The sequence below is a fragment of the Mirounga leonina genome, unplaced genomic scaffold (assembly GCF_011800145.1).
Source record: "Mirounga leonina isolate KUSES-001 unplaced genomic scaffold, KU_Mleo_1.0 Mir_127, whole genome shotgun sequence".
In the NCBI taxonomy this organism is placed as follows: Eukaryota; Metazoa; Chordata; class Mammalia; order Carnivora; family Phocidae; genus Mirounga; species Mirounga leonina.
The window spans coordinates 64,993,966-65,018,207 of record NW_023270316.1 but is presented as its reverse complement, the minus strand read 5'-3'; the positions used below and the strand labels follow the sequence as shown (position 1 = coordinate 65,018,207).

The following is a 24,242-nucleotide window of genomic DNA, read 5'->3' as shown; positions in this document are numbered from 1 at the left end:
GCCAACATGTAGGGGAAATAAGGCAAAAGGAATGCCCTCGCCACGAAGTCTTCCAGTGGGAATGTGAGAAGGTGTGATTAAACATACGATGCTTTTGTCCAACCCTCTTACTTTACTGCTTTTTCTCCACCTAGGATTTACACACATGGTCCTTTAGCTCACTATGCAGACTCGGACATCAGCCAGATTGCTTGACTGGAATAACCAGGAAAACAGGGGCCCGATTTCCGATGTGGAGGTCTCCCTGGGTGATTCTCGGACTCAGTTCTGGTTTTATTTTGCAATTTGGGGATACAGCTCATTTCATGCTATTTTCATATGAATCTTCCCATGTATTGGACTCATTATTTTTATTTTTACAGTGGTAGATCATGAGGCAACATGACTCCCAGCTTCACAGTCTCTTTTCCAATCACAGTTTAAATCTGTTTCAAATGTACCATTAATATCAGCACAACAGTCCAGTTATAGGTATTTCAACTTGGGAAATAAAATAATTTACGTGACTTATCTTACATAATTAATTTTACAAGCTTTTTTTTTCTTCTTCTTCTTGCCAATAGCACTAAAAGTGAGATTGTTTGAATGTTACAGGTTTGACTGCTTTCTTTTGTCTGAAAGTGTCACTTTCTCTAGTGCTGCTAGTACCCTGATTTGTAAGATATAAACAGTTTTGACATTTTTCTGGTAGGCCACACAGATGCCTTTAATGACACGGCTGACTAATGCTGCCTCTTTTTCCTGCCAACATTTTTCAAATTCTATTGACGCAATTGCCTTTCATTTATTTCCCCCCACAAAAGAAGCCGCTTCTTCTTATAGCATAGGCACGAAAAAACTGCTTTTCTAATCATGTTGTACTGGCATCAGGTTAACTAGAAATTCTAGCACAAAACAACCGGTGATAAAAAATACGAATAGTATATATTATATGTATTTACATTATGTACTTAGAAACTTCAGTTAATTGCAGATCTGAAATGCTATATAAGCCACTGCCTGCAATAGCATCTATTCTATAGAAATGTAGCTTAAGACATGACTGGCTGTTAAGACACTGAAGAAATCGGGTTATGTGGAGAGCCCATCTGAGTCAGAACCTTGTCCAACCACTGCAGTGGTCCATGAAGATGAATCTCAATCCAGCAGGGGGTGCTTGTGACATCCTGGCGATGATACTCAGCTCCCCAACCCTGGAAAGCAAGAACAGAGCCAAGAGTGATGGGGCCAGACTTCCAGGTCAGCCTCTAGACGTGCGAGACAGGTGTGGGTGCACACAGAGCCCACACCCCAGAGCAGCTCCTGAGAGCCGGGAGAGCGTGCGCTCCACCTTCCTGTAAGTACAGGACCATTTTTGCATCACCCAGACACCCGAAGATGAGTCCAAATCAAAGGATTCCCTCTGAGCTCACAGCTCAATACACGGACCTAGAGAGGTCTGGTCTCTAGGCACGTTGGAAACACTGGCAAATCATTTTCTCTTCCACAAGGGAAGGAGCCTGACTTTACGTTCAATCCCTTCCTGCTGAAGACAGTGTTTTGCACAAAACAGATGCTCACTACAGACCAGTGAGTGGATGTGAAAGGTGTAAAGACAGAAGTGAGGGCGCTCTTGATTATTCAGGGTTGGCTAACAAAGCGTGTTTCTCCTCTCTCTCTTTTTGGCTCACTTTTGGCAATTTCTAATTTATTACCATTCGTGGGAGAGACAGTAAAAATAAATAAAAAAATAAATTGGTCTATCTTTTTTCTCTGTATGTTATACATCAGTGACAAGTAATTTTAAAAATGAAGAGACATAACACATCACTGTTATTGGGAACAGTGATTATCTGTAGTTCTTAAAAAATTGGATTTCAACACAACCATGCTGCCTGGTCACACTTTACATTCGTGACCACAAGCCTCAAGTGTATCTCTGATGCCACCTGCAATGAATGACACTCCCCCAGTCCCTGTGCTCTCCCACTCCCCCCACACGCCAAATGACTGCTCACTCCTGCTTCTGTTCCCTAAAACGTCTAACACCTACTCCCCAGTCTGTTTGTGAATGATAACCTTTTTTAAAAAAAAATATTTATTTAAATTCAATTTAGTTAACATATACTGTATTATTAGTTTCAAATTTAGTGATTCATCACTAAAATTTAGTGATTCATCATCAGTTGCATATAACACCCAGTGCTCATTACATCAAGTGCCCTCCTTAATGCCCACCACCCAGTTACCTCATCCCCCACCCACCTCCCCTCCAGCAACCCTCAGCAGTTTGTTTCTTCAGAGTTCAGCATCACTTATGGTTTGCCTTCCTCTCAATTTTCATCTTATTTTAACGAGACATGAAGCAATCAGAAGAGTTTCCACAGCACCTGCGCCAACATACTCAGCCTTTCTACTTCTCACCACAGATTATCCATCTTCCAAATAAGCCGGTCCATCCAGTTGTGCATAAGGCTCCACTGCCTTCCCAAGGACATCATTCCAGCAAATCTCCCCATTGTCTCCTGCAATATTTTGTTTTCTGCTGGATCATTCCCATCAACATAGGAACATGCTGAAATATCTCCCATCTTCAAAACACTTCTCTTGGCCCTAACACTCCCACCACTTACTGCCCAAATTTTTGACCCCCTTTCTAGCAAAAACCCTCAAACGAGTTGTCCGTACTGGCTGTATGGACAATTCCTCTCCTTCCATTCTCTCTTAATTCCATTCTGATCAGCATTTAAACCCCAGCCTTCAATGAAACTATTCCTGCTAAGATCAAAAAGGACCTCTACATGCTAAAATTAATGATCAGCTCTCAGTCTTCCTGTTCCTTGGGCAGTACGTGATCTCCTCAACATACTTTCTTCTTTTGGTTTAAAGAGCGCCTTACTTTTACTTAGTTTTACTACTACATTGGTTACTCTTTCTCAGTTTTCTTTTCTGGTTCTTTCTCTTTTCCCCTATCTTTTAAGGTTGAAGCTTCCTAGGGCTCCGTCCTAGAAGCCCTGATCTTCTCTGTTAAACTCACACTGTTGGCAATTCCATCCAGGCTCATGGATAACACTGTGCAAACGCTTAAATTCCCCAATTGACATCTCCAGCCCAGCCCTCTCTCCCTAAATCCAGACTCATACATCTGTCTACTCAGCATCTTCGCGTGGATGCGTGTCAAACATCACGGAGTTATTCTCACTAAAACTGAAGTCTTAATCTTCAATCTACACCTGACCCACCTGCATCTTCTCCCTCCTGGGTGGAGGCAACTTCATCTCTCTAACTCCTCCTTTCACTTACCCCCTCACCCCCATGGAATCACCTGTGCAACTCAGAATCCTTCCCCTTCTTACACCTTCTGAGAATGCTCCTCCTAGTGGGCGCAAACTTCAGCTCTCATTTGAATACTGCAATGGCCTCCAAGCTGGTCTCCTGGCTTCCATCCTTGCCTGCACAGTATCTACAACCCACATAGCAGCTATAGTGATCCTTTAAAAATATAAGTTCGATTATGAAATTCTCGGCTCAAATCCTTTCAGGGGCTCCCCATCTTGTTAGAGTAAAAGCTGAAATCCTTGCGGTGGATCTCACACCCCCAAGCCCCACCCCCGGCTCCCTGACTCATGCTCCTGACTCCGGCACCCTGGCCTCCCCGCTCCTACAAATGTCAGGGGGTAAGCTCTTGCAGTGTGGTTTGCCCTTCCTCTGTGTCTACTGCTTCCCCTCCACATACCCTTATGACTTAACTCCCCTGTCTCCTTCAAGTCCCCACGGAGGCCCACCATGCCCATCTTTTTAAAACTTGCAACCCACCCCTACCCCAGCACTCCAATTCCCCATATCCTGCTCTATGTTTCTCTTTCCATTCACATTCTTTATTATAGCTGTTGTTTAGTGCCTGTCTCTGCCTATAGAATACTGAGTCCATGAGGGCAGAGATCTTGAGGAATCAGTGATGTATCCCAATGCCTAGAATGGCACCTGGTGTGGTCCATGGTAGGCGCTCAATAATATCTTATTGACTGACCGACTGAGTCCTGGAATCAGTAAAAATCAAAGATAAAAGATGCCTCAAAGATGATCTAGTCCATCATATCTCAGTGGTAGCCACCAGTCTTTAGTCCTATTTCTTTTTTTTTAATTTTAATAATGTTTTATTCAATTTGATCTATCTAAAATATTATCCTATCAATACATAATTGATATGAAATTACTAATGAGATATTTTACATTATTTTTATATGTACTCTCTTCCCCCCCGCCCTGGTTTTGTTGAGCTATAATTGATATATACTGTGTTAGTATTAGGTGTACACGTAATGATTGGATATATGCAAGATGATCACCACTATACATTTAGTTAACATCTATCCCCTCACATACTTACACATTTCTTCCCCATGATGAGAACTTTTAAATTTCTTTTAAACTGATTGTCTGTTGTGATATTTGCAGTATTATTGTTTTCTGTGAATTGTATAGCTTTATGAAATAGATCGAGCTGATCTTAGGACAATCAGCTGTCTATGCAAGCTTATGTGAGTGAAATAATTACCCCTGACGTACTGGCATTTCATCCTAATTTAAAAACATGGACCTGGAAAAAATAACTGTGAGTCAGATGGTTGTTCGTTAATGGCAATTTAATGCCCTCTGCTGGCCCCAAAGCATCAGAACATTTGGAAAGATTTCCAGGTAATTGCTAATAGCTTTACAATATAAAAATGCTTTTAAAGCTTAGCAGTAAATTTGCTTTGTCATCATGAAAGAAATGGTTTCAAAAAGCCATTTTCTTAACTGGAAACTATATTCTTGATGTTATTTTTAAAATATTTACTAAAATTATAAATACAATAAAAATTAGAGTATAGAAAAATAGGACAATTCTTTTTCATGGTAATCTTAAAGAATTAATAAATTTTACTTTGAAAAAAACCTGGAACAAGCCATACTGATTTCTTGGATGGATATGCGGCAGATTTAAAAGTGGATTGCACCCCATGTTTACAATAATTACTGAGGCTCTCTTGTACTGCTCCTTCTGTCACTCTCAATCTCACGCTTATTCACTCCAAGAGTAAGGGCTCACAATATTAGAGGCAAAGTAAATACACAATGCAGAAAACATCACAGAGTCCTTTGGGTCCATGTATCAACACAAAATAGAAATTGGGCACAGATAGTATCGTGGAAATGCCAGAGTTTGATAAACAAGCTCAGATTTGAAATATCAGAACTTTTTGCAAGTGCTTTGCAAGAGATGGAACAGCCAAAGACTTCAGCGTGCAAATCCAGTTGGTTTTCCTTCCCACTAACTTCCTCAGTTCTCCGAAACCTTCACATTAACGTTAGTAAGATCTAACTTGAGAAATTCGATAAATATTCATAAACAGAACATCTACTACTCACTCAGAGTTAATCATACACAACATAATATTTCTATCCCAATTTGTTTATGCCTTTATAACAGCACTTAATGTACACTAGCTTGTCTTAGAGCCACCACTGTCTATTTTGTAGCTTATTTATAAATATGATCTCCTCTGTTGGCCTGTATGCTAAGAGTAAGGGCAATGTTGTATTCAATTCAGATACATTCAACAACATTTATTGAGAGACAGCAGTGCTCAGGAATTTGAGAGATGAAAAAAAAACGGCATCAAATCCTCTAAAATTATCATTGTCACTTCATCTTCTGCATGAAAAAAAAATCCGATTACTACCTTAACTTGTTCTTCCTTCAAAAGTAAAACGCTTAAGAATTTCCTTGTAACTGCTAAACAAGAGAGTTGATACTCCTGGAGGAGCTCTTCTTGGAAACAACGGAGCCAAGTTCCAAGAGAAACCCCCGCCAAAACAACAACAACAAAAACCCGGTTGCCTACTTGAACGGGTGGAATAGCTGCCACAGCACCCAAAGAATGCTTTGGGGGTTGTTTTATGTTGTTTTTCACCTTCCAGCTTACTATCTGAAAGCAAGCACGCCTCACCTTAACAAAGCTCATGCGGATAGTGCACATCTTAGTCAACTCATAGACGACTTCAAATCCGTGGTGAACTGACTGAGCCAGCAGCTGAGCAAAGAGCTGGTTGTTGAAGATCTTGAGACTGCAGCCGCTGGGGATCTTGCAGACGGTGGCCGGGTGGAAGCCGTGCTGATAGTTGCAGTTCCGGCTCTGTACAAAGATGCTGCTGTCGCTCACACACTCCGCGTACACCTCGCCCCCGACGTAGTATAAGTGCACCCCTGCGAGGTAAACACAGCATGCCTCAAGCACCAGCAGCCTATTTAGTTTAGGATTCACACCATTCCCTTCTCATTGCAACCTCAAGGTCTGTGACGATCTATTGAGAAATTAATTTCTATCCCAATTTGTTTATGCCTTTATAACTTTATAATTATGAATTATGAATTAATTTTAGTATCACCAGCCGTAGTAAGAAGTGTGATCGAGGGCGCCTGGGTGGCTCAGTTGGTTAAGCGACTGCCTTCGGCTCAGGTCATGATCCTGGAGTCCCGGGATCGAGTCCCGCATCGGGCTCCCTGCTCGGCAGGGAGTCTGCTTCTCCCTCTGACCGTCCCCCTCTCATGCTCTCTCTCTCTCTCAAATAAGTAAATAAAATCTTTAAAAAGAAAAAAAAAAAAAGAAGTGTGATCGAATGCCCACTTGTTCTGATGATACTCTGTGGTTTTTTTTTCCCATGAATCCATTTAAAAGTGGATTGCACCCCATGTTTACAATGATTACTGAGGCTCTCTTGTACTGCTCCTTCTGTCACTCTCAATCTCACGCTTATTCACTCCAAGAGTAAGGGCTCACAATATTAGAGGCAAAGTAAATACACAATGCAGAAAACATCACAGAGTCCTTTGGGTCCATGTATCAACCAAAAATAGAAATTGGGCACAGATAGTATCGTGGAAATGTCACTGACGTGCATACACTAAACCCACTTCAGAGGAAACAATAAATGAAGTTTACATTTTATTCCAACAACAATTACGGATCCATTTGTCTTAATAAATACCTCAAAGAGATCTATTTCATTTTAGAACTTGTCACCTGCTATTATAGATCACAGAAATAATGCCTGTATTTTACTTAGAAACAACGAAATTCTTGCCACCTTTTCAGATATAAAGACTCATCATCAAAATGTCACTTATTTTAACTTTACCTCACATTTTTGGACTAAAAAGCAAAACACCACCCTGAGATTGATGCTGCCCATACTAACTTTCACTCCAGATTAAACCTGAGCTGACTCTCTCCCCCAAGTGTCTGGGTTTAAGACTTAACATACATTTATAGCCTTAAGGGACTGGGGTTAGATAAAATGAAGATGTTCTAGTCTAGTGAACATTAAATCCCAGCAGTTTTCCTCCAGCCTTTCAGCAGAAACCAAATTCTCCAGCATTAGGGGTCAACGTGATTGCAAATACAATCGCCATGCGGTCACAAGGGGTTCACAGAAAGGATCCAGAATACACGCACATGGATAGATTTTGGGTCCCCTCAAACTGAAAATACCCATTTTTAAATAATAGAATTCACAGACCTCTGGGGGCTTCTGCATAGCCGTGCATTTAGAAAACCTCACTGAGAGCGCCAGCCACCGGCTGCCCCTGTCAGGCTCTCAGGAGCACCCGAGGCGACAGTGCATTAGCTGTGACTGCCTCCCAGCATATTTATTGTTTCCGTTTCCCATCTCCTTTCCCTTAATAGAATTTTAGAAAAGAATGGTTTTCAGCGCTGCGTATTCCAGCCACGTCACTGAGGAGACTGGTCAGGAGTCACAGAGCTGAAGCACGGCACTGGATGCTCAGTCCAGGCGGGATGCTCCTCACCAGCTGGGACATGGCTACCAGCTGCACTGACCCATTGGAGGGGAGGCTGGGGCAAATACAAGCAGACTTCCTTTCCCAGTCCCCACGAGCTCCCGGGGGGGAAGGTCTGCCCCTGCGGTGGTTATGGTTGTTCAAAAAGAGGGTGAGCCAAGGTGGAAAGAGCCAGAGAATGAGATGGCCCAGTGTTCAGGATGTATTTGAATTGAAGGACCTTCAAATTTATAATCCTCCCAGAACCTAAGTTGAATCGATAGGATTTTTGTTATCTGACTCTGGTCTTTATTTAGGGGATGATTTTCAACCCTGTGAAAGTATTATCCGCAACCACAGGCAGAATAAGGAAAGCAGAGAAGAGCCTGGGCAGACAGGCAGGAATTTAGTGCCCTGAGCAAAAAGAGTGGGCAGAGTCAATGGGATGAGCACATGGAGGCCTGAGTCGGCTCTGAAGGGCAGGACAAGGGTGGAATTCAACCCCATTGTGAAGGAGGCTGGGCTTTGGCTAGAGACAGTGGCATCTAAATAAAAGTCAAGGGTGCCTGGCTGGCTCAGTCGGTTAAGCGACTGCCTTCAGCTCAGGTCACGATCCTGGAGTCCCAAGATCGAGTCTCATGTTGGGCTCCCTGATCAGCAGGGAGTCTCCTCCTCCCCCTGACCCTACCCCCTCTTGGGCTCTCTCTCTCAAATAAATAAATAAAATCTTAAAATAAAAAAGTCAAGTAGGCAGATATTTTATTTGCATCCACTTGATAAGCCAAAACAGTGGCTTTAAACGACTTGTATTTTAGATTCAAAATCTCCATAGAGAACAGTGAGCAACAGGATAATGCCCTTCCTGAGATGCCAAAGAGGACCTGGGCAGTGTGGTCCTCAGGCAAGCTCTTCCAACATCTCTTGGGCTGCATCCCTCTCTACCCAGCCTTCCCATTTGTGTGTGACTGCCGCCTGTGTTCTATAAGATGAGGGAGTGTGGAGTCCTGTATTGTGGTTACTTAGGGCCAGAGACACTGTGGTTCTCATTTGGGTCTGCTAAGTCAGACTGCAAGTGTGTTCCCTTTGGGTCCTCTTCCATAGTCTTGAATGAGACAGAGAAATGACAGGAAAGACTGGGAGGAAGGTGGGTTGCTTCGGTTGGTGAGACGGTTCTGAGGCTCTGGACTCTAACAGAAGAAAGATAAAGTTAGAGTCCCAGAGTGGAAGGAATGCTGACTGGGAGGAAGGGACAAATACCAGCACAGAATGTAAGTCTCATTACCCCATCGCCCTGCTCAGACTCTGGTGCCTCATCATTCCCCTTAGAATAATCCCAAACTTCCTGGCACAAACTCAACACCTTATCATGAGTTTGTAATCGATCTCCCCCTTGCCTTTGTTGCCCTGTCTTCTGCATACCATTTTAAAAACACGGCTGAATATCAGGATCATTCAGAGCTTTAAGGAAGTGCCCATTTCTTGGTGTAATAATGGTACTTTTATTTAGAAATCCCTTATATAAATATATAAATACTCAAATCTATGAAGAAAGGATATGAAGTCTGAGATTTACTTTAAAATACTCTCACAAAAGTACTGTGGAGAGATAGAGGATAAGAACGCACAGACTGGGGGCGCCTGGGTGGCTCAGTTGGTTAGGCGACTGCCTTCGGCTCAGGTCATGATCCTGGAGTCCCGGGATCGAGTCCCACATCGGGCTCCCTGCTCGGCGGGGGGTCTGCTTCTCCCTCTGACCCTCCCCCCTCTCATGTACTCGCTCTCTCTCATTCTCTCTCTCTCAAATAAATAAATGGGATCTTTAAAAAAAAAAAAAAAAAAGAATGCACAGACTGTGAATCATTACTGAAGCTGGAGAGGGTGATATGAATATTCATTACACGATTCTGTCCACTTCTGTATATGTTTGACATTTTCCAAAATAAATAATGTTTTAATGTATGATGAGAAAAGTAATAATATAAAAGCACAGATTTCCAGATCCATGCCAGGGCTTTGGTTCAGAGGACAGGCCCTCAGTAGAACGATGCCTGCGGTTGTGCACTGCACAACTCCAAGGGTGTGCCTCATAGCCTTCCAGGATTTATGTCATCATTATAAAGCTTCTCCAGAAGATGGCAGTAGCTTCTCTAGAGAAAGAGGCTCCTCGTACAAAGCCATACAAAGCCATCGCTAGGCTGGAGGCAAGGTCAGTCCCCCAAATCTGAACCTGAAAACTTTAAATCTCTTTGTACAATATGATGAGCAAACAGACTGGGGCCCAACTGAACTCCACGGAATGGCCCACCTCAGTACTCACACTCAGCTGCTCTGCTGGGCTGGGCTGCACGGAGATGCTTCTCAGCACTGCTGCAGCTATCCAGGCCTGCCCTGACAGGTCACGGCCCACACCCCGCCCATCCTCTCATGAGCAAGAAAGCCCACGAGAGACGACTGAGAAAATACAGAGATGCAGAGAATAAAACTCAGCCACAAAGGCACAGCCCAGAAATAATCAAAGCTAACATTTGTTATAGAACCTTTCAGTTTTCTCTTTCGTGCGTGTTTTTAAACCTCTCACCCTTCCCCCACTAAACAGTTTAATTTTACTGTACTAGCTTTAAAAGGGAATCCTTTTAAAGTGAAAATTCAGATCTGTAAACTCTTGTGACCTGGTCCTATCCCCTCTTCTACGACTTCCCCAATTCCTTACCCATTGTATTCCACTCACCCTGGCTTCCCTGCTCTTCTTACAAGGTATATACCAGGCAGGCTTCAGGGCCTTTGCACCTGCTGCTCCCTCTGCTTCGAAAGCTCCCCCTCCATGTGGCTAATTCCCTCTTTCTCTTTCTGCTCAAATGTCACCTTGTTAGGAAAGCCTTCCCTGGCTATCCCATTCTACTTTATAACAAGCTCTCCCCAATCTCTTCCTCTCCTGTGTTTTCCTCTAGACGAATCCTTAGACATATATAACATTTTTCCTTCTCTGTCTTTCCTTACTTATGTGTAACCCATGAAAGCCAGATTTTTTTGTTTTTGTTTTTGTTTTGTTTCTTTGATTCCAAGGAAACATCCCTAATGTTTCATCCCTAATGGTGGGACAGTCTGGCTAAGAATAGATGCTCAACAAAGATTTGTGAGATGAATGCCTATCTCCAAAATCTAAGCGTCTTGATTAATTAACTCCAAAGAACAAGTTAACTTATTCACTAATCTAGGAGGCATTCTGCTGCAAACTTATTCAGGAAGCCATGCTGCTCAGAACCAAATAATCCAAGGGAGCACCCTAGAAACAGTCCCCTGACTTCGTAAAGACTGATAGCTCTTCCTTTAAAAATATTCTAAGCTGATTTTTCCCCATGCTTTATGGCATGGCTTAGAGCTCCTCTAACTTTATTTTTTTCTCAGTAAAGCACTTCCAAAACAGCATTCTGAGAATACGGACTTCGCAGTGGGGACCACAAGAGGGTGGAGTGCCCTTTCATCCAGTGAGCACTTAGGTGGATGTCCTGGTTTTCATAAGAGGCCGTCAGTCCTAGCTCTTGTTCCTATGGTTTCTTAACTCGGGGATTAGCTCTCAGCCAGTAACACACAGAACCTCAACTCCCATGTCCGCATCAGCAGAACTTTTAACAAGATACTTGCAGAAAGATTCGCAGAAGGCACTCAACACTCCTTTCGCGTTTGAATTCTATCTTTGGACCAAGTGGCATTAGCCAAAGTCTCATACACAGACCAACCTAGAAAACAAAACCCGTCAGCACACAGCCCCACAATATTATGTTTTAATGTTCTGCCTTTAGATTTCACCTGAAGATTCTTATAAAAATCATTTGAAAGTAAACCTGTAGGAACTGAGAAATTTATTTAAGAATTCAGTCAAAGGGAAAGTATTTCCTTTGAAGAACGGCTATGTTTCCTTCTTTGGGATAAAAATTACACTACCTTTGTGTTTCCACTTTTTGTCCTCCCTGTCAGGAAACCTAGAGCACAATTTTAATCGCAACCACAATGCTAACCTTTAGTTGTGTTCTCCTTCCCTGCTGCCCTCAGCCCCCAGTTTCTGATTTTCTATTTTTCATTTATCATTTCACTGCAAAGGTTTCCCATAAGCCACCTCAAAGCCATTATGGAAAAATACAGGGTATAAATAAACATAAATATCACCATTAGAACATCAATGAATAAATTTAGCCTGTTTCTAATCAATGGCTTATAGGTTTTCTATAACAGGGGACATTTAGGTGGTATGTTAGGAAGAATATTAGAATGTATCACCAAGTACAATAATGAATCTGCCCTGGAAATCTAAAAGAAAAGATTTGTGTCTACCTTCCTGAGGTGGCCTGAGGGCTGGATGGAGAGCGAAAAGATAGAATGACGCTAAAGGTTCTGTATAACTATGATTGCACGGTAGTCTGACAGAATAGTGGACAACCAGGTATCGAACACTACCAGCTACTCTAATACAAAGAAGATGATTTAAAGATACACAAGGAGACCTCACACTCAGCTGGGATTTGCTACCGTTGATCACACCGATGAGACAGACTTCAAAACTTCATTGGCCAGACCTCAGGGAGACCTGTGTCCATCTGGCTTCCTAACAATGCCTGACCACAGGAGAACCCCAATCACTACCAAAGGTTTCCCTACATAAATAGTCATGATTTTCACTACCTAGCTTCTAATCTCCAAAGGTACTTTACCTGATATATATAATCACCCCGCCAGAATTCCTCTTCTGAAGTTTCCTTATTTAAGCATCTTTAAGGCAATTCAAACATTAATTCATGATACTTCTATTTAATAATTTCATCCTGCTTTCATATTTATCCTCTTGTTTGTCTTCATAATACTTATCCTACGCCACCCGCCGAAAGATGCTATGCTGACCCTAGAAGCAGAGAGACCACGAGGCTGCAAGCCTCTGTACCTTCTGCCAGCTCACCCCCTGCCACCAGCCTGCCAGGTTACGCGGGCAATACGGGGCTTGTTTCTCTCCCCACGTTTTAGCTCCGAAGAACACATAAAGGAATGACATATTTGCCTTTACCCTTTCCTATGTGTCTCCTGGTGTTTTCTATTGTTGAGTTTCTGTTTACATTAGAAAGAAGTCCAAGACAGAATCGATTCCTGTTATTTGAAGGGTCTGTGAATCCATCGATAAGCACGCTTCGGGAGGAGGCCTGGAATGTCTCCCCAACCCGGTTGTTGAGTTCATAGTAGGCGACTGAGCACCAGTGTTGTGGTTCCTCATAGCAAACTGGCCGAAAGTCTGGAAGAAAAAGAACCAGAGAGCACATCACTCCCGTCATGCCCGGATTCCCATCTCACGATCCCACCTGGACACTTACATTCATGCTGTTAACCAGGAGAGGTGGCTGCCAGACGAGGATGCTCTTCGTGATCTTTCCAAACCTGTCACTTGATGAAAGATCTGTGTGGTGAGCTCATCTGGTCACCACACGTGAGGCACAGAGGCCCCGATCCCTGTGACTCTCCCATGGCTAGAGCATCTGTACTCATATGTATTAGTATTGGGAGGGTGTGACAAACAACGCTATGAACAGATCAATGTAAATCCCATCACCCCGAGAGGAGACAGCCCCAAGGAAGGGGGCAGGTCACCTCCTCTCTACATGTGAAAGAGAGGGTATTACTGTCACTGGACCAAACGGAATCCCGGTGACAAGAGTATCATTTTCTAACAAAGGATGAAAAATGATAGTTTGGATATGATGAAAGCCAAATCAAAAACACTGGACAGGACTTTAAATTATTTAAGAAAGAAAAAAAAACTTCCACATAGAGTCACATTCTCCATTGTATACATATGTCATAAATACTTCTATGTCATAAAATATTTTAAAGACAGCTTTATGTTTCATTAGGAAATCCATGAACGTTATGTTTTCACGTCAAATTTTTCAACGCTAAGTAAATTGCCAGTAACCAACCAAAGTTCAGAGTTCTTTCTTTGCCACCCACATTCTTTCTCTGTCTTTTGACTGATTATATTAGCTCTCTTTTCTTTGAATATTCTTGTAATATTTGTATCTACAGTGTGTTCCTATGTGCACTAAAACATAAATTTATGAAAAATTTAGGGGTTATTATTTGATTTACAAAAGGATCTTTACTTACAAAAGACTTCACCCCCGGCAGACTTGAAATCGTAAGCTCCGTTAGACCCTCTCTACTCAGTGTGGTTCCTGAACGGCTCTGCCTCACCTGGGAGCTTGTGAGGAATACAGATTCTTGGATCCCACCCCAGATCTAAGGACTCCAAATCTACATTTGCCTAAGATCACCCTGTGGTTTATATGAACATTAAGACTGAGCAACATTTGGGGCGCCTGGGTGGCTCAGTCGTTAAGCGTCCGCCTTCAGCTCAGGTCATGATCCCAGGGTCCTGGGATGGAGCCCCGCATCGGGCTCCCTGCTCGGCAGGAAGCCTGCTTCTCCCTCTCCCACTCCCCCGCTTGTGTTCCTGCTCTCACTAACTGTCTCTCTTTGTCAAGTAAATAAATAAAATCTTTAAAAAAAAAAAAAGACTGAGCAACATTTATTTACCTAGCCTATTTTAAGAAACAGATACAATTCTGTAAAAACCCTATTTACATATTTATGTATATTTCTAAGAGCACCCCTCTAAGCTAAATCAAAGACACCACTACAAAACTATAGTAGAAACACAACTGGGACAAAATTGCTAACTCAAATACCCATTTCTGTACTAAACATCAAGAACTACAAATGTCTAAATGTTAGGTTAGAATAAAAAATTAACTTATTCTAGTAACCAGGATGATAAACAAACATTCACTCTATGGTGCTGAGGAACGCCAAAGTTAAAATGCAAAGCCATGCTATCTGCCCCTTCAAAGACATGTGAAATAGCAGGCTAGCACATTTTTTTTTTTTTTAATTTGTTTTGTTTTGGGGTAATAGGAAATGCTCTTGGAAAACAGCTACATTGAGCTGTTCATCTACAAATTTACCTCCATTAGGCACTGACAGCACTAAATGACTATCAGCTGTGGCATCTACGGGTCGGCCATTCTGGGTCCCTGGGGCTCCTGTGGCATGATAAGGCGGGGGTGGTGTGTCAACTAAAAGAAAGCAGTAAAACAGAAGCATGTCAAACTGATACACTACACAAAGACAGTCAGATCCAACCTTTCTTGCTGTGAAACTCCTGGGCTTGGTACATAGGGTTATTGCTCGAGAGAGGCCAGTCATGTCATAAGGCTATTCTGCAGTGACATTGTGTCACACAGAAGCTATCGGTTGTCCTGACACCCTCACTAAACGGTTGATTAGTTTTCCCTCTGACTTAGGAGTTATCTCAGAGTTTTAAGTTCCAGTGACTGCATGATAAGATTTTCAAATCAAGGAGCTATTCTCCTAGCTTTCTCAATAGTGCAGGGGTCTGTTGTCTGGCTTTCAAAACAGAAAGCCAAACCTTCTTTGAGCTTAGTTTTTTAAATTCCCGTTGTCATGGATTGTACAACGGCCACAGGGATGCACTGTCTCTGAGATTGTTCCAAATACACCCCCAAAATGCACAACAGCTGAAACCTGATTATAACCTTGTGCCCAAAGCATGCGGAGAAGGGCTCCCCTCCCCAAATATCAGTTCCTGTAATTGGACAGTGATCATGGTTAGGCAAATGCTGTGCATTCAGTAGATAATTTCGTATCAGAAAGTAATTCGCAACACAATAAAAACTCCTGCAGGAGAGGGAAAACTCTTTAGTGAGAACCTCAGAATAACTGAGCCCTCCTGTATACGTTCCTAATGTCAGTTCAGAATCGACTTGTTACATTAGCAGTGGGTTGAGTTCAGTGACATGAAAAGTTGAATCAGTCTGCTTTTGTTGAATTGAATTTTGTAGTTCCCACACTTAAGTGTGCATAAAAATCACCAGTGAAACTTGTTAAAGATGCAAATTCCTGGTCCCACCCTCAGAAATTCTGAGTCTGGAGATCAATTGTTGGGTGTAGCCACGTACATTTGCCAGGCACTGCTGGCAATTCTAAAACAGACCACATTGTGTGACCATGGATAGGCATTTCCTTGTGAGAAAATAAACTACGAGCCTAGTGGAAAAGGTATAGAGCAAGGTGGCTCTTCTGCAGGTCCTTGAGTATGTCTATCTATAAAACTCAGAGTTTGAACACAGAGTTACCATATCACCATATCTGCTCCTAGGCATATGCCCAAAGGAGCTGAAAGCAGGGACTCAAGCAGGTGCTTGCATGCCAGTGTTTAGAGCAGCATTATCCACACTAGCCAAAAGGTGGAAATAACCCAAATATCCATCAACCAATGAATGGATTTTTTTTAAATGTGGTATATCTATATAATGGAATATTATTCAATCACAAAAATGAAGTAAATAACACAGGCTAACAACATAGTTGAACTATGAAAACACTATGCTAACTGAGATGAGCCAGATACAAAAAGACATATATTGCATGATTCCACTTTGAGGTACCCAGAATAAGCAAATTCATAGAGACAATAAGCGGACTGGAGGTTGCCAGGGGCTGGAGGAGGGGGGAGAGGGAGAATTGGGAGCTACTGCTAATGGGTACAGAGTTTCTGTTTAGGTGGATGAAAAAATTTTGCAAATAGATGGTGGGGATGGTTGCACAGAACTGTGAATGTCCTTAATGCCACTGGATTGTACACTTAAAATGGTTAAAACGGCAAATTTTATATGATATATATCTTACTGCAACTTTAAAAATTAATGTATGAAAACCACTACATTGCACACTTTAAATGTGTGGACTGTATGATGTATGAATTATATCTCAATAAAGCTGGTAAAAAAAAATTAAGGGGCTGAACCAATTAATTTCAGAATCTCCTTTTAGTCTCACTCATCTAAGGGTCTGTTATTCAGGTTGCATTTTGCTGTTAATCGTTCAGAAAAGAATTATTTTCTTTGAAATTAAAAGAGCCATTCCCTCCATGAAAACTAACCAGCTTCCGCAGGGGTGTTGGGGTCCATCCTTCATGGGTGGGAAGAGGGAACAATATCAACCTGTTAGCTTCACCAGTGCAGGAAGACAAGCTCAGTACAGGTGATCTTTATAGCACAGATAGGTTTCAAGTAAATACGTATTCTGTGACATAATTATCCTCCTGTCCCTTAGCCACGGCTCTGTCTTCAAATGACTTCTCTCCCTGTTGTGTCCCTTTCTCGGTGAATCCGGCCCCTTGTAAGACGGCAACCATCTCCCCCTCTCCCCGTGTGGAATGACCCCTGAGGAGTCTACCTCCTCAAATTCATTGTCTTCTCTCCATCCCCACATCCCTTCCTTAGCTCACGTCCTTATCGTTACCTGCCCGGACCGCGACAGCCTCGTTGCTTACTTACATGATTCTTCTCAACAGTTATTACCTCTTGAAGGTCAGAAACTATTGTCAGAATCAATCATCATTGTACCCCCTGCAGTAGCACAGTGCCTGGCACTTAGCAGGTGCTCAGTCATTACTCACTGACTCAGTAACATCAACAGCTATAAGCCTGAGCTCTAGCCCAGTTCCAAATGCCTGTGTGGGGATTCGTTTACTCGGCAATCAACTGATGAGCAACTACTGTGTTTTAGGGTCTGTGCAACACATGTAAAAGAGAAGATGACTGGCAGTCGAATGGGGGAGATATACAATGAGGAATTATATAATGCAGTGTGATAAATACAAGAGTAGATGTGTATGAATATAGTTGCTGTATCGCTGAGAGGGCAAAAGGAAGAACTGACTAACTCAGAAAGGAGGCAGCAACTCCTTTTCTGTCTTCCCACATTTTGTAAGTTCTGTGAGGACAGGGACAATTTTTACCAATCTTTTAATCCTCCTTTCAGCTCCCTAAGGCAATGCTTGTATATAATAAACGTTCCATAAATAGCTGTTAAATAAAGGAATATATGCACACATGAATGAGGAGGCACATTGTAACATCTAGCACCAAATGAGCTTATGCATGCCTCGGAGAATTTGTCACTCAGGATATGGTTTAGCTCACACTCCTGAGGTGCATATAAATCTTTTCTTCATGATCTAACTTAGACCCACTTTACAGGCGTCGCAGCACATGGAACTGTGACAATGTGCTTGGTTCTCCCTTTGGCACAGGATTTCCCTTCCATAGGTTTTTTCAGCTCAGCAAGCGTTTACTGAACAGCTCCATCTTCAGGATGCTGTGCTGACTTCACACAACACAAAAGGAGACTGCACTGGCTAGGGGAGCCCTGACTCTGCCCCAGTGAAGTTAGGCATACTTCTTTTGGAGGTAGGGACTTCCTGTGTTTATTCAAAGAGACAGCCAGAAAAAAGGCCAAGCAAGGACCCCTCACATTGCTTGCCCTCAGGCCAAGTCTTCTTGCTTGGGTTAGAGAAGTATTTTATAACCTTATTTCTGCTACCTTAAAAAAAAAAAAAATCCCTGGAAATTCCCAGAGACGCTGTTCAAACCCATTTAGCTTCTTCCAGAGGATGAGAACCAGAAACCAGAGCAAAGATATGTTGTAGCTCCAGAATAACTGCTCCCAGATGGCCCTGATCTTAGAGGAGGGCAGGGTCTGAAGGCCCACAGGACATGGCCATGTAAACGGCAAAGCTCCGTATGAACGTAAGAGTGATTGTAATTATGATGGTCCCACCGTAATTGATCGTGTTGGCTCATACCCCATGTGGACGGACAATGGCTTTTACTGACCTGAGTGTTGATAGGGGCTCTCTGGCTCCGAGGGACTTCCTGGGGAGTGAGGGTAGCCGGCGGTGCATGGGGACTGTGAGAACACGTGCCCGGGCCCGGGCGAGGGAGGGAAGGCAGAGCACGGAGGCTGCTGGAAAGAGTCCGGATAGATGGCGTTGTGCGGCATGAGAGGCTCACTGTGGAGGGAGGCGCTGCGGAACTTGGCCAGAAGGCTGAGCTGGGGGTTATATTCACTGTGCCTTGGCACGAGGACAGGTGGCAGCACTAGGATGAGAAAGGACCCAGTGGATTAGAACTGAGCATTGGCCCGTTGGCACAAAATCCAGTGGATGCTTGCTGTTTGTGTCTGTCCATTTTTTCATGATAAAACTCTGTTTTCTGGGAACTGCCCATCCACTATTCTTTGTGCTTACTGTAAAACTGCCAATTAAGGTCCCATCATTTCCCAGAAAGTGAGCTGGTGAAGCAAGCTAAACACCAATGTTTAGCTCTTAAACACTCTTCTTGCAAACTGAATATTAAACAGAGTATCACAGTAAAAAGTTTAGAGGAGAATCATTCTGATGTCAGCACTCTAAATGGACTGCCTATTCATTCCTACCACAGAAATTACCAGAGCTGCCCTATTATCTGGCCTTCTGCAGGCCTAATTGTTTGTGTCTTCCTTTGATTCTGCCAATAAAGTGGTTTGTTCTTTTTTTAAGGCAAAATTGGTTTCTAAGTGATGCCCAGAATATTTTTCTTTCAGAGACACGTTGAATTATTCAGACGGCCAGCCTAAATTTCAGGCTCAGTAGTGCTGCTAAAGTAAAAAAAAAAAAAAAAAAAATCATCTACTTGTCTTTACCAGAAAGATCTAAAGTTACCTAAAAATTATTAAGTAAAATATAAACAGAGCGTAATAAAAGTGAATAAATAAAAGATAAGCATCAATAAGAAAACTTGTAAATAAAGCCCTATGTATGTTTCTTCTGGGTTCCATACTTTAAAAAAAAAAAAGTGTTTTTGATCCTGAATCTATATACAAAAAGTTAGGAATGGATGCAATTCTCAATGGCAAGTATTATCCAGGCCTTCCTAGTTCCTATTGACTTTTAAAGTGTCACAGTGCCTGGCAGAAAGAAGATAATCAATAAATTGCAACCTGTGACCAACGTAAGTTCCAGAAAGAGAAGCAGAGAAAACAGGGAGGAAGTGGTCAAAGGCAATTGCAAAGCTCTTCTAAGGGAAAATAATTCTTACCCCAGCTCCTATGATGGAAACCAGTACAATAGCCAAAAAATAACATAAACCATAAACTAAAATATAGATATCAGAGATTTAAAAACAGTGAAGAAGTTAATATAAGTTAGCTAAATCTTTTATATTAGTCAGTGAAATTATCTCAAGGTGAAAAGTTTAGAAACAGATATATAAGCATATTATGTAGGATTACCTCCATAATTTCTAGTAATTAATGTATAAATATATTGTCTAGGTGTATAAATATGTTATCTAGAGTTATCTCCGTAATTTTTAGTGATAATGGAGGGGACATGTAAAAGAACTAGCCAAGAATGATTAAAAGAGGTTGTTTCTGGAGATGGATGGGCTAGCTCTTGTTTTTAACAACACTACTGATTTGTTACCACATGCAAGTACTGGTAAAAACTTTCATAAAAAATAAATGTTTTGGAATAAACAGATGACAACGACAGCGACAAAATCACAATAACATCGGTCACAAAGCCTACCACTTCCCCGCCATCATACATTTACCTCTTTCTTAACAAGCAACAGTTTTCTGTTCTACAGGTAGAAAATAAACTCAAACAGGTAAATGACAAGTTTTAAAACTAACGACCACAGTTGAGGGTGGCAGAGAAGCAAATTATTTCTTCCCCCTTTAAAAGCCAGTATGTGCATCTACGTGTGTAATATATGACATTACAGAACACTCAACATCATCATCCAAAAATGAGCTGGATGATAAGCCGTCACATTTCCTTTTATGTGTTCCATGAATATGGAGGAGTAAAAAGACGACCTGCTTCATGAATAGTCTGAAAAGGAGGGCCCGACAGAGTAAATGGTATATGGCTTCTTCTGCAATGACACTTCTTCCTCACAATGCTAACATGGTTCAAACAAACACTCATTTTTCTTTTTTGGATGAAGAAGAACTGGAATAATCTCTGTGACTTCAGTTGTACCGTAAAATATCTATAGTGTATTCCTAACATTGTTAAACATAATGCCTCACACCCTCTGAATGCAGAGACTTCTATTTCTTCATGGGCCGGAGATCTGAGACATTAAAAGAAAAAAAAAAAAGGGGGGTTAGTTTTCTTTGTTTGAAATAAATGTCTTCATAACGTATTTTTACCATCCACGTAAAACCAAAGGCAGTGATTTCTGTAAAGAAAACCGATGGTATCATCCTGGTTGTTATTTGGCTTGACTGGCTAGTTTACCTTAGATTTGCCCTGATCATATTTTTAAATACTTCCACTCCAAACATAGCTGTCTTAGTCCATCTGGGCTGTTATAATAGAAATACCATAGAGTGGGTGGCTTATAAACAATAGAAATGTATTTCTCACAGTTCCAGAGGCCGGAGTTCTGGGGAAAGCTCTCTTTCAGGCTGCAGACTGTGATCTTTTGTGCCCTCACATGGTGGAAAGGGATGAGGGATCTTTAAGATGGGGGCCTCTTTAAGAAAGGCACTAACCCCATTCGTAAGGATCTGTCCTCATGACTGAATCACCTCCTAAAGCCCCCCACTTCCTAGTACCATCACCTTAAGCATTTTTGGTTTTCAACATATGAATTTGGAGGGGAGGGCATAAACGTTCAATCCATAGCAATAGCTATTCTTAATTATTAAATTCTATTTCTAGATCATAACTGCTGCTTACAAATATGACATAGTGAGATTACAGACATTGGTTTCAATTTTATGCCACCTTTTAAATATAACACTATCTTAACAACTAAGCATTACATGGGGGAGAACAGTGGCAGGAGTTACTCCGCATATGGGGTGCAAAGCAGAGCTGAAAAAGCTTTTGTATCTCTTTCAAAAGTCATGTGGTTTTTATATATGGGTATTTTATGTAAAGAAGAAATTATACTGCTGAAATAAGCTCCAGTTACATAGAGTAAAATCATCACACACTACAAAAACACTTTTTGCATAGAAGCTACAAGACACAAGCCATGCAAAGTGAGATTTGGGGACTGGTAACACTTAACCAGATGCTAGGTACCAGTCAAGGAAGATACAGTATTGAAATTGAGAGTGAACGTTTAGAAACTTTAATAGCAACTTGACAGAGTAATTTTATATCTGTTAAAATGCAGATATAAAATATATTGTTATAGTAAAAAAACAAAACAAACCTAGACTTGCATTTGTAAGTCTTCTTAAAATTTCATTTGTCTAGTAATTCATTTGTATTACAAAAGTATTGATATTTAAAGGATTGAAAATTTAAAAATTAAAACTTGTCCTTCACTACAGATAGTTAGAAAAGAACTTAAATAAATGATATAAATGGTTGTGTGAGTAAAAAGAAAATCAGAGTGCAGCCTTCAATGGTCCTAAAATGAGGGGTGGGGGTGTCAAAATATTTGGATTTCAAATGCAAAACTTAATTAAGCTTTATGGTAACTAGGAACCCAGTAAACTCACTTAATATTAGCATCCTCACTGTTCTCAAAATATTTACTTTAAACACGGCCAGAAAGTTAAATATAAATTTGCTTTTTCTAATAAAAAAATCAAAGTTAGGAATAAAAAAATCCTGGATGGCTTAAATATTACCTTAAAATTAATACAATCTCCACCCATCTTTCATTTTGGAACCTCAAACCTAAACTATGAAATTTTTGTTTCAAAGATTTGAGTTATATTAAACATTCAGAATATACCCAATGAAAAAAATGTTCATTAAGAAATCATCTCTGGGGCGCCTGGGTGGCTCAGTTGGTTAAGCGACTGCCTTCGGCTCAGGTCATGATCCTGGAGTCCCGGGATCGAGTCCCGCATCGGGCTCCCTGCTCGGCGGGGAGTCTGCTTCTCCCTCTGACCCTCCCCCCTCTCATGTGCTCGCTCTCATTCTCTCTCTCTCAAATAAATAAATAAAATCTTTAGAAAAAAAAAAAAACCTGCATTCCTGTAGCCACAAGAACACTCAATCCAAATAGAAATGGAGTCAAACTCTTACAGCCAGTGTGAAGGACAAAGGTAACACCAGACTTCAAAAAGGGGGGGAAATATGTGCCCACGCACACACATATGGGTGTGTGAAGAGTTTCAGAACGATACCTTCTTACATTTAAAGCCACATTTAAGAACGATTGCCAATCCCTCCTAGCCCCTGGTGCTTTCCTTCCTAGGAGGATTTCCAGCAGTTCTTGCATCGGCTGTTTGCAGACCCAGGGAGAAATACTTCCATGTACCTGAGCTCGCGCAGAGTGGCAGCGAAAACCCTTCTTTAGCTTAGTCCGGTTTCATTGAGGGAGAGAGGATGGGAAGGAGGATGTTTATTTTTTACAGTTAATCATATCAAGGCCGTATTAAGACCTTCGAAGACCCCAAGAACTAGAAAAACATTGACGATGATAACTCTGAAATACATCCAAACTTCATTTTTCAAAATCACACAAAACTTACATGTATACTGAAAGTACCTTCTTTCTAGATTTTTCTGACTATAAAAGTCTGGATTACTTCCTCAAAACTGAACCTTTCCCTCTTCCTTTTCTTTTGGTGGCGGTGGTGGGGGGTCTTTGTCTTGCTGATGCCCCATCACTCCTCATCAACTGGGATACAGTTTCTCAATTTTTAAAATAAACCGTGATTATCAGGGAGAAAACTCACCTGGAGTCTCCACCCGGCGGTAGTGATAGGGGTTAATGCACACCTCTTTCTGCTTGGAGCCAAATGGGAACTCACAGCACTCCAGCGACTTCAATTCGTGGTGAGACTGGAGGTCAGGCCAGCGCCACACTCGGCAATAAATGACATGGGGCAAACCCTTGCGGTGGGACACCTGCAGCCGCCCGTCCAGGGACCGGGGAATTGTCACGCATTTGCTGGGCTGCCCTGGACAGCTGAGGGCCCTCTCCAGCTCATCCATGGCTCCTTTCTTCTTCTTTAATTTCTTCACTAACGAGTCTACCGCCTTCTCTGCCCACTTTTCCTCTTCATCTCCTTGCTTCCAGCCTAGCAGTCTCTTCACTGCTGGGCTAGTGAAGGAGAAGAGGGAGCTGATGGGGGTGCTGGAGTGCATAAGAGGTGAACTGCAGGTGTCCAAGGCAAACAGGAACTGGATAGACAGCCCGTTATTGCCTGCAGGGCCTGAGGGATGATTGCAGCAAGTAACACTCCAGGGATGTCATAGGTAAGAACTCTCCAGGGATGTCATAGGTCTTTCTTTTCTTCTGGAAGTAACTGACCAATTGCAGTTGGGAACTGGGTTGACTTTCTCTTAGGCTCTACAAGGGGCTGGCCAACTCTGAAAAAAAAAAAAAAAAAAAAAAAGCAAGACAAAACCCTAATTAGCTTTATTGGGATAATTTTCAGAAAAAATTAAAGGTCGGATATAAGGGAGAAAGTACTCTTCAAATGTTTTAGACTTAAAAACTCTTAGTCATCTTTGACTCTTCCCTTTCTACATCGCCTTACCAAGTCTTGGTAATTCTGCTTTCAAAATGTCTTT

The 24,242-nt window shown here is 41.8% G+C and overlaps 1 protein-coding gene across 5 annotated transcripts in view; it reads right to left on the bottom strand.

Annotated features, from left to right (window-relative positions):
- Positions 1-368: 368 nt before the first annotated feature.
- Positions 369-24,242, bottom strand: part of SMAD9 (SMAD family member 9) — a 72,279-nt gene continuing 48,405 nt past the window's right edge. For 4 of the 5 annotated variants that reach the window (XM_035003538.1, XM_035003537.1, XM_035003535.1 and 1 more), the window contains 6 exons: positions 23,402-24,038; positions 18,538-18,801; positions 14,803-14,913; positions 12,855-13,076; positions 5,973-6,229; positions 369-1,193 (listed from right to left, as the gene is read on the bottom strand). In XM_035003538.1, coding sequence (XP_034859429.1) covers positions 1,050-1,193; positions 5,973-6,229; positions 12,855-13,076; positions 14,803-14,913; positions 18,538-18,801; positions 23,402-23,813 — 1,410 coding nt within the window. In that variant the 5' untranslated portion in view covers positions 23,814-24,038 and the 3' untranslated portion in view covers positions 369-1,049. The remainder of the gene's footprint in view (positions 1,194-5,972; positions 6,230-12,854; positions 13,077-14,802; positions 14,914-18,537; positions 18,802-23,401; positions 24,039-24,242) is intronic. The other variant, XM_035003539.1, reaches the window with a different exon arrangement.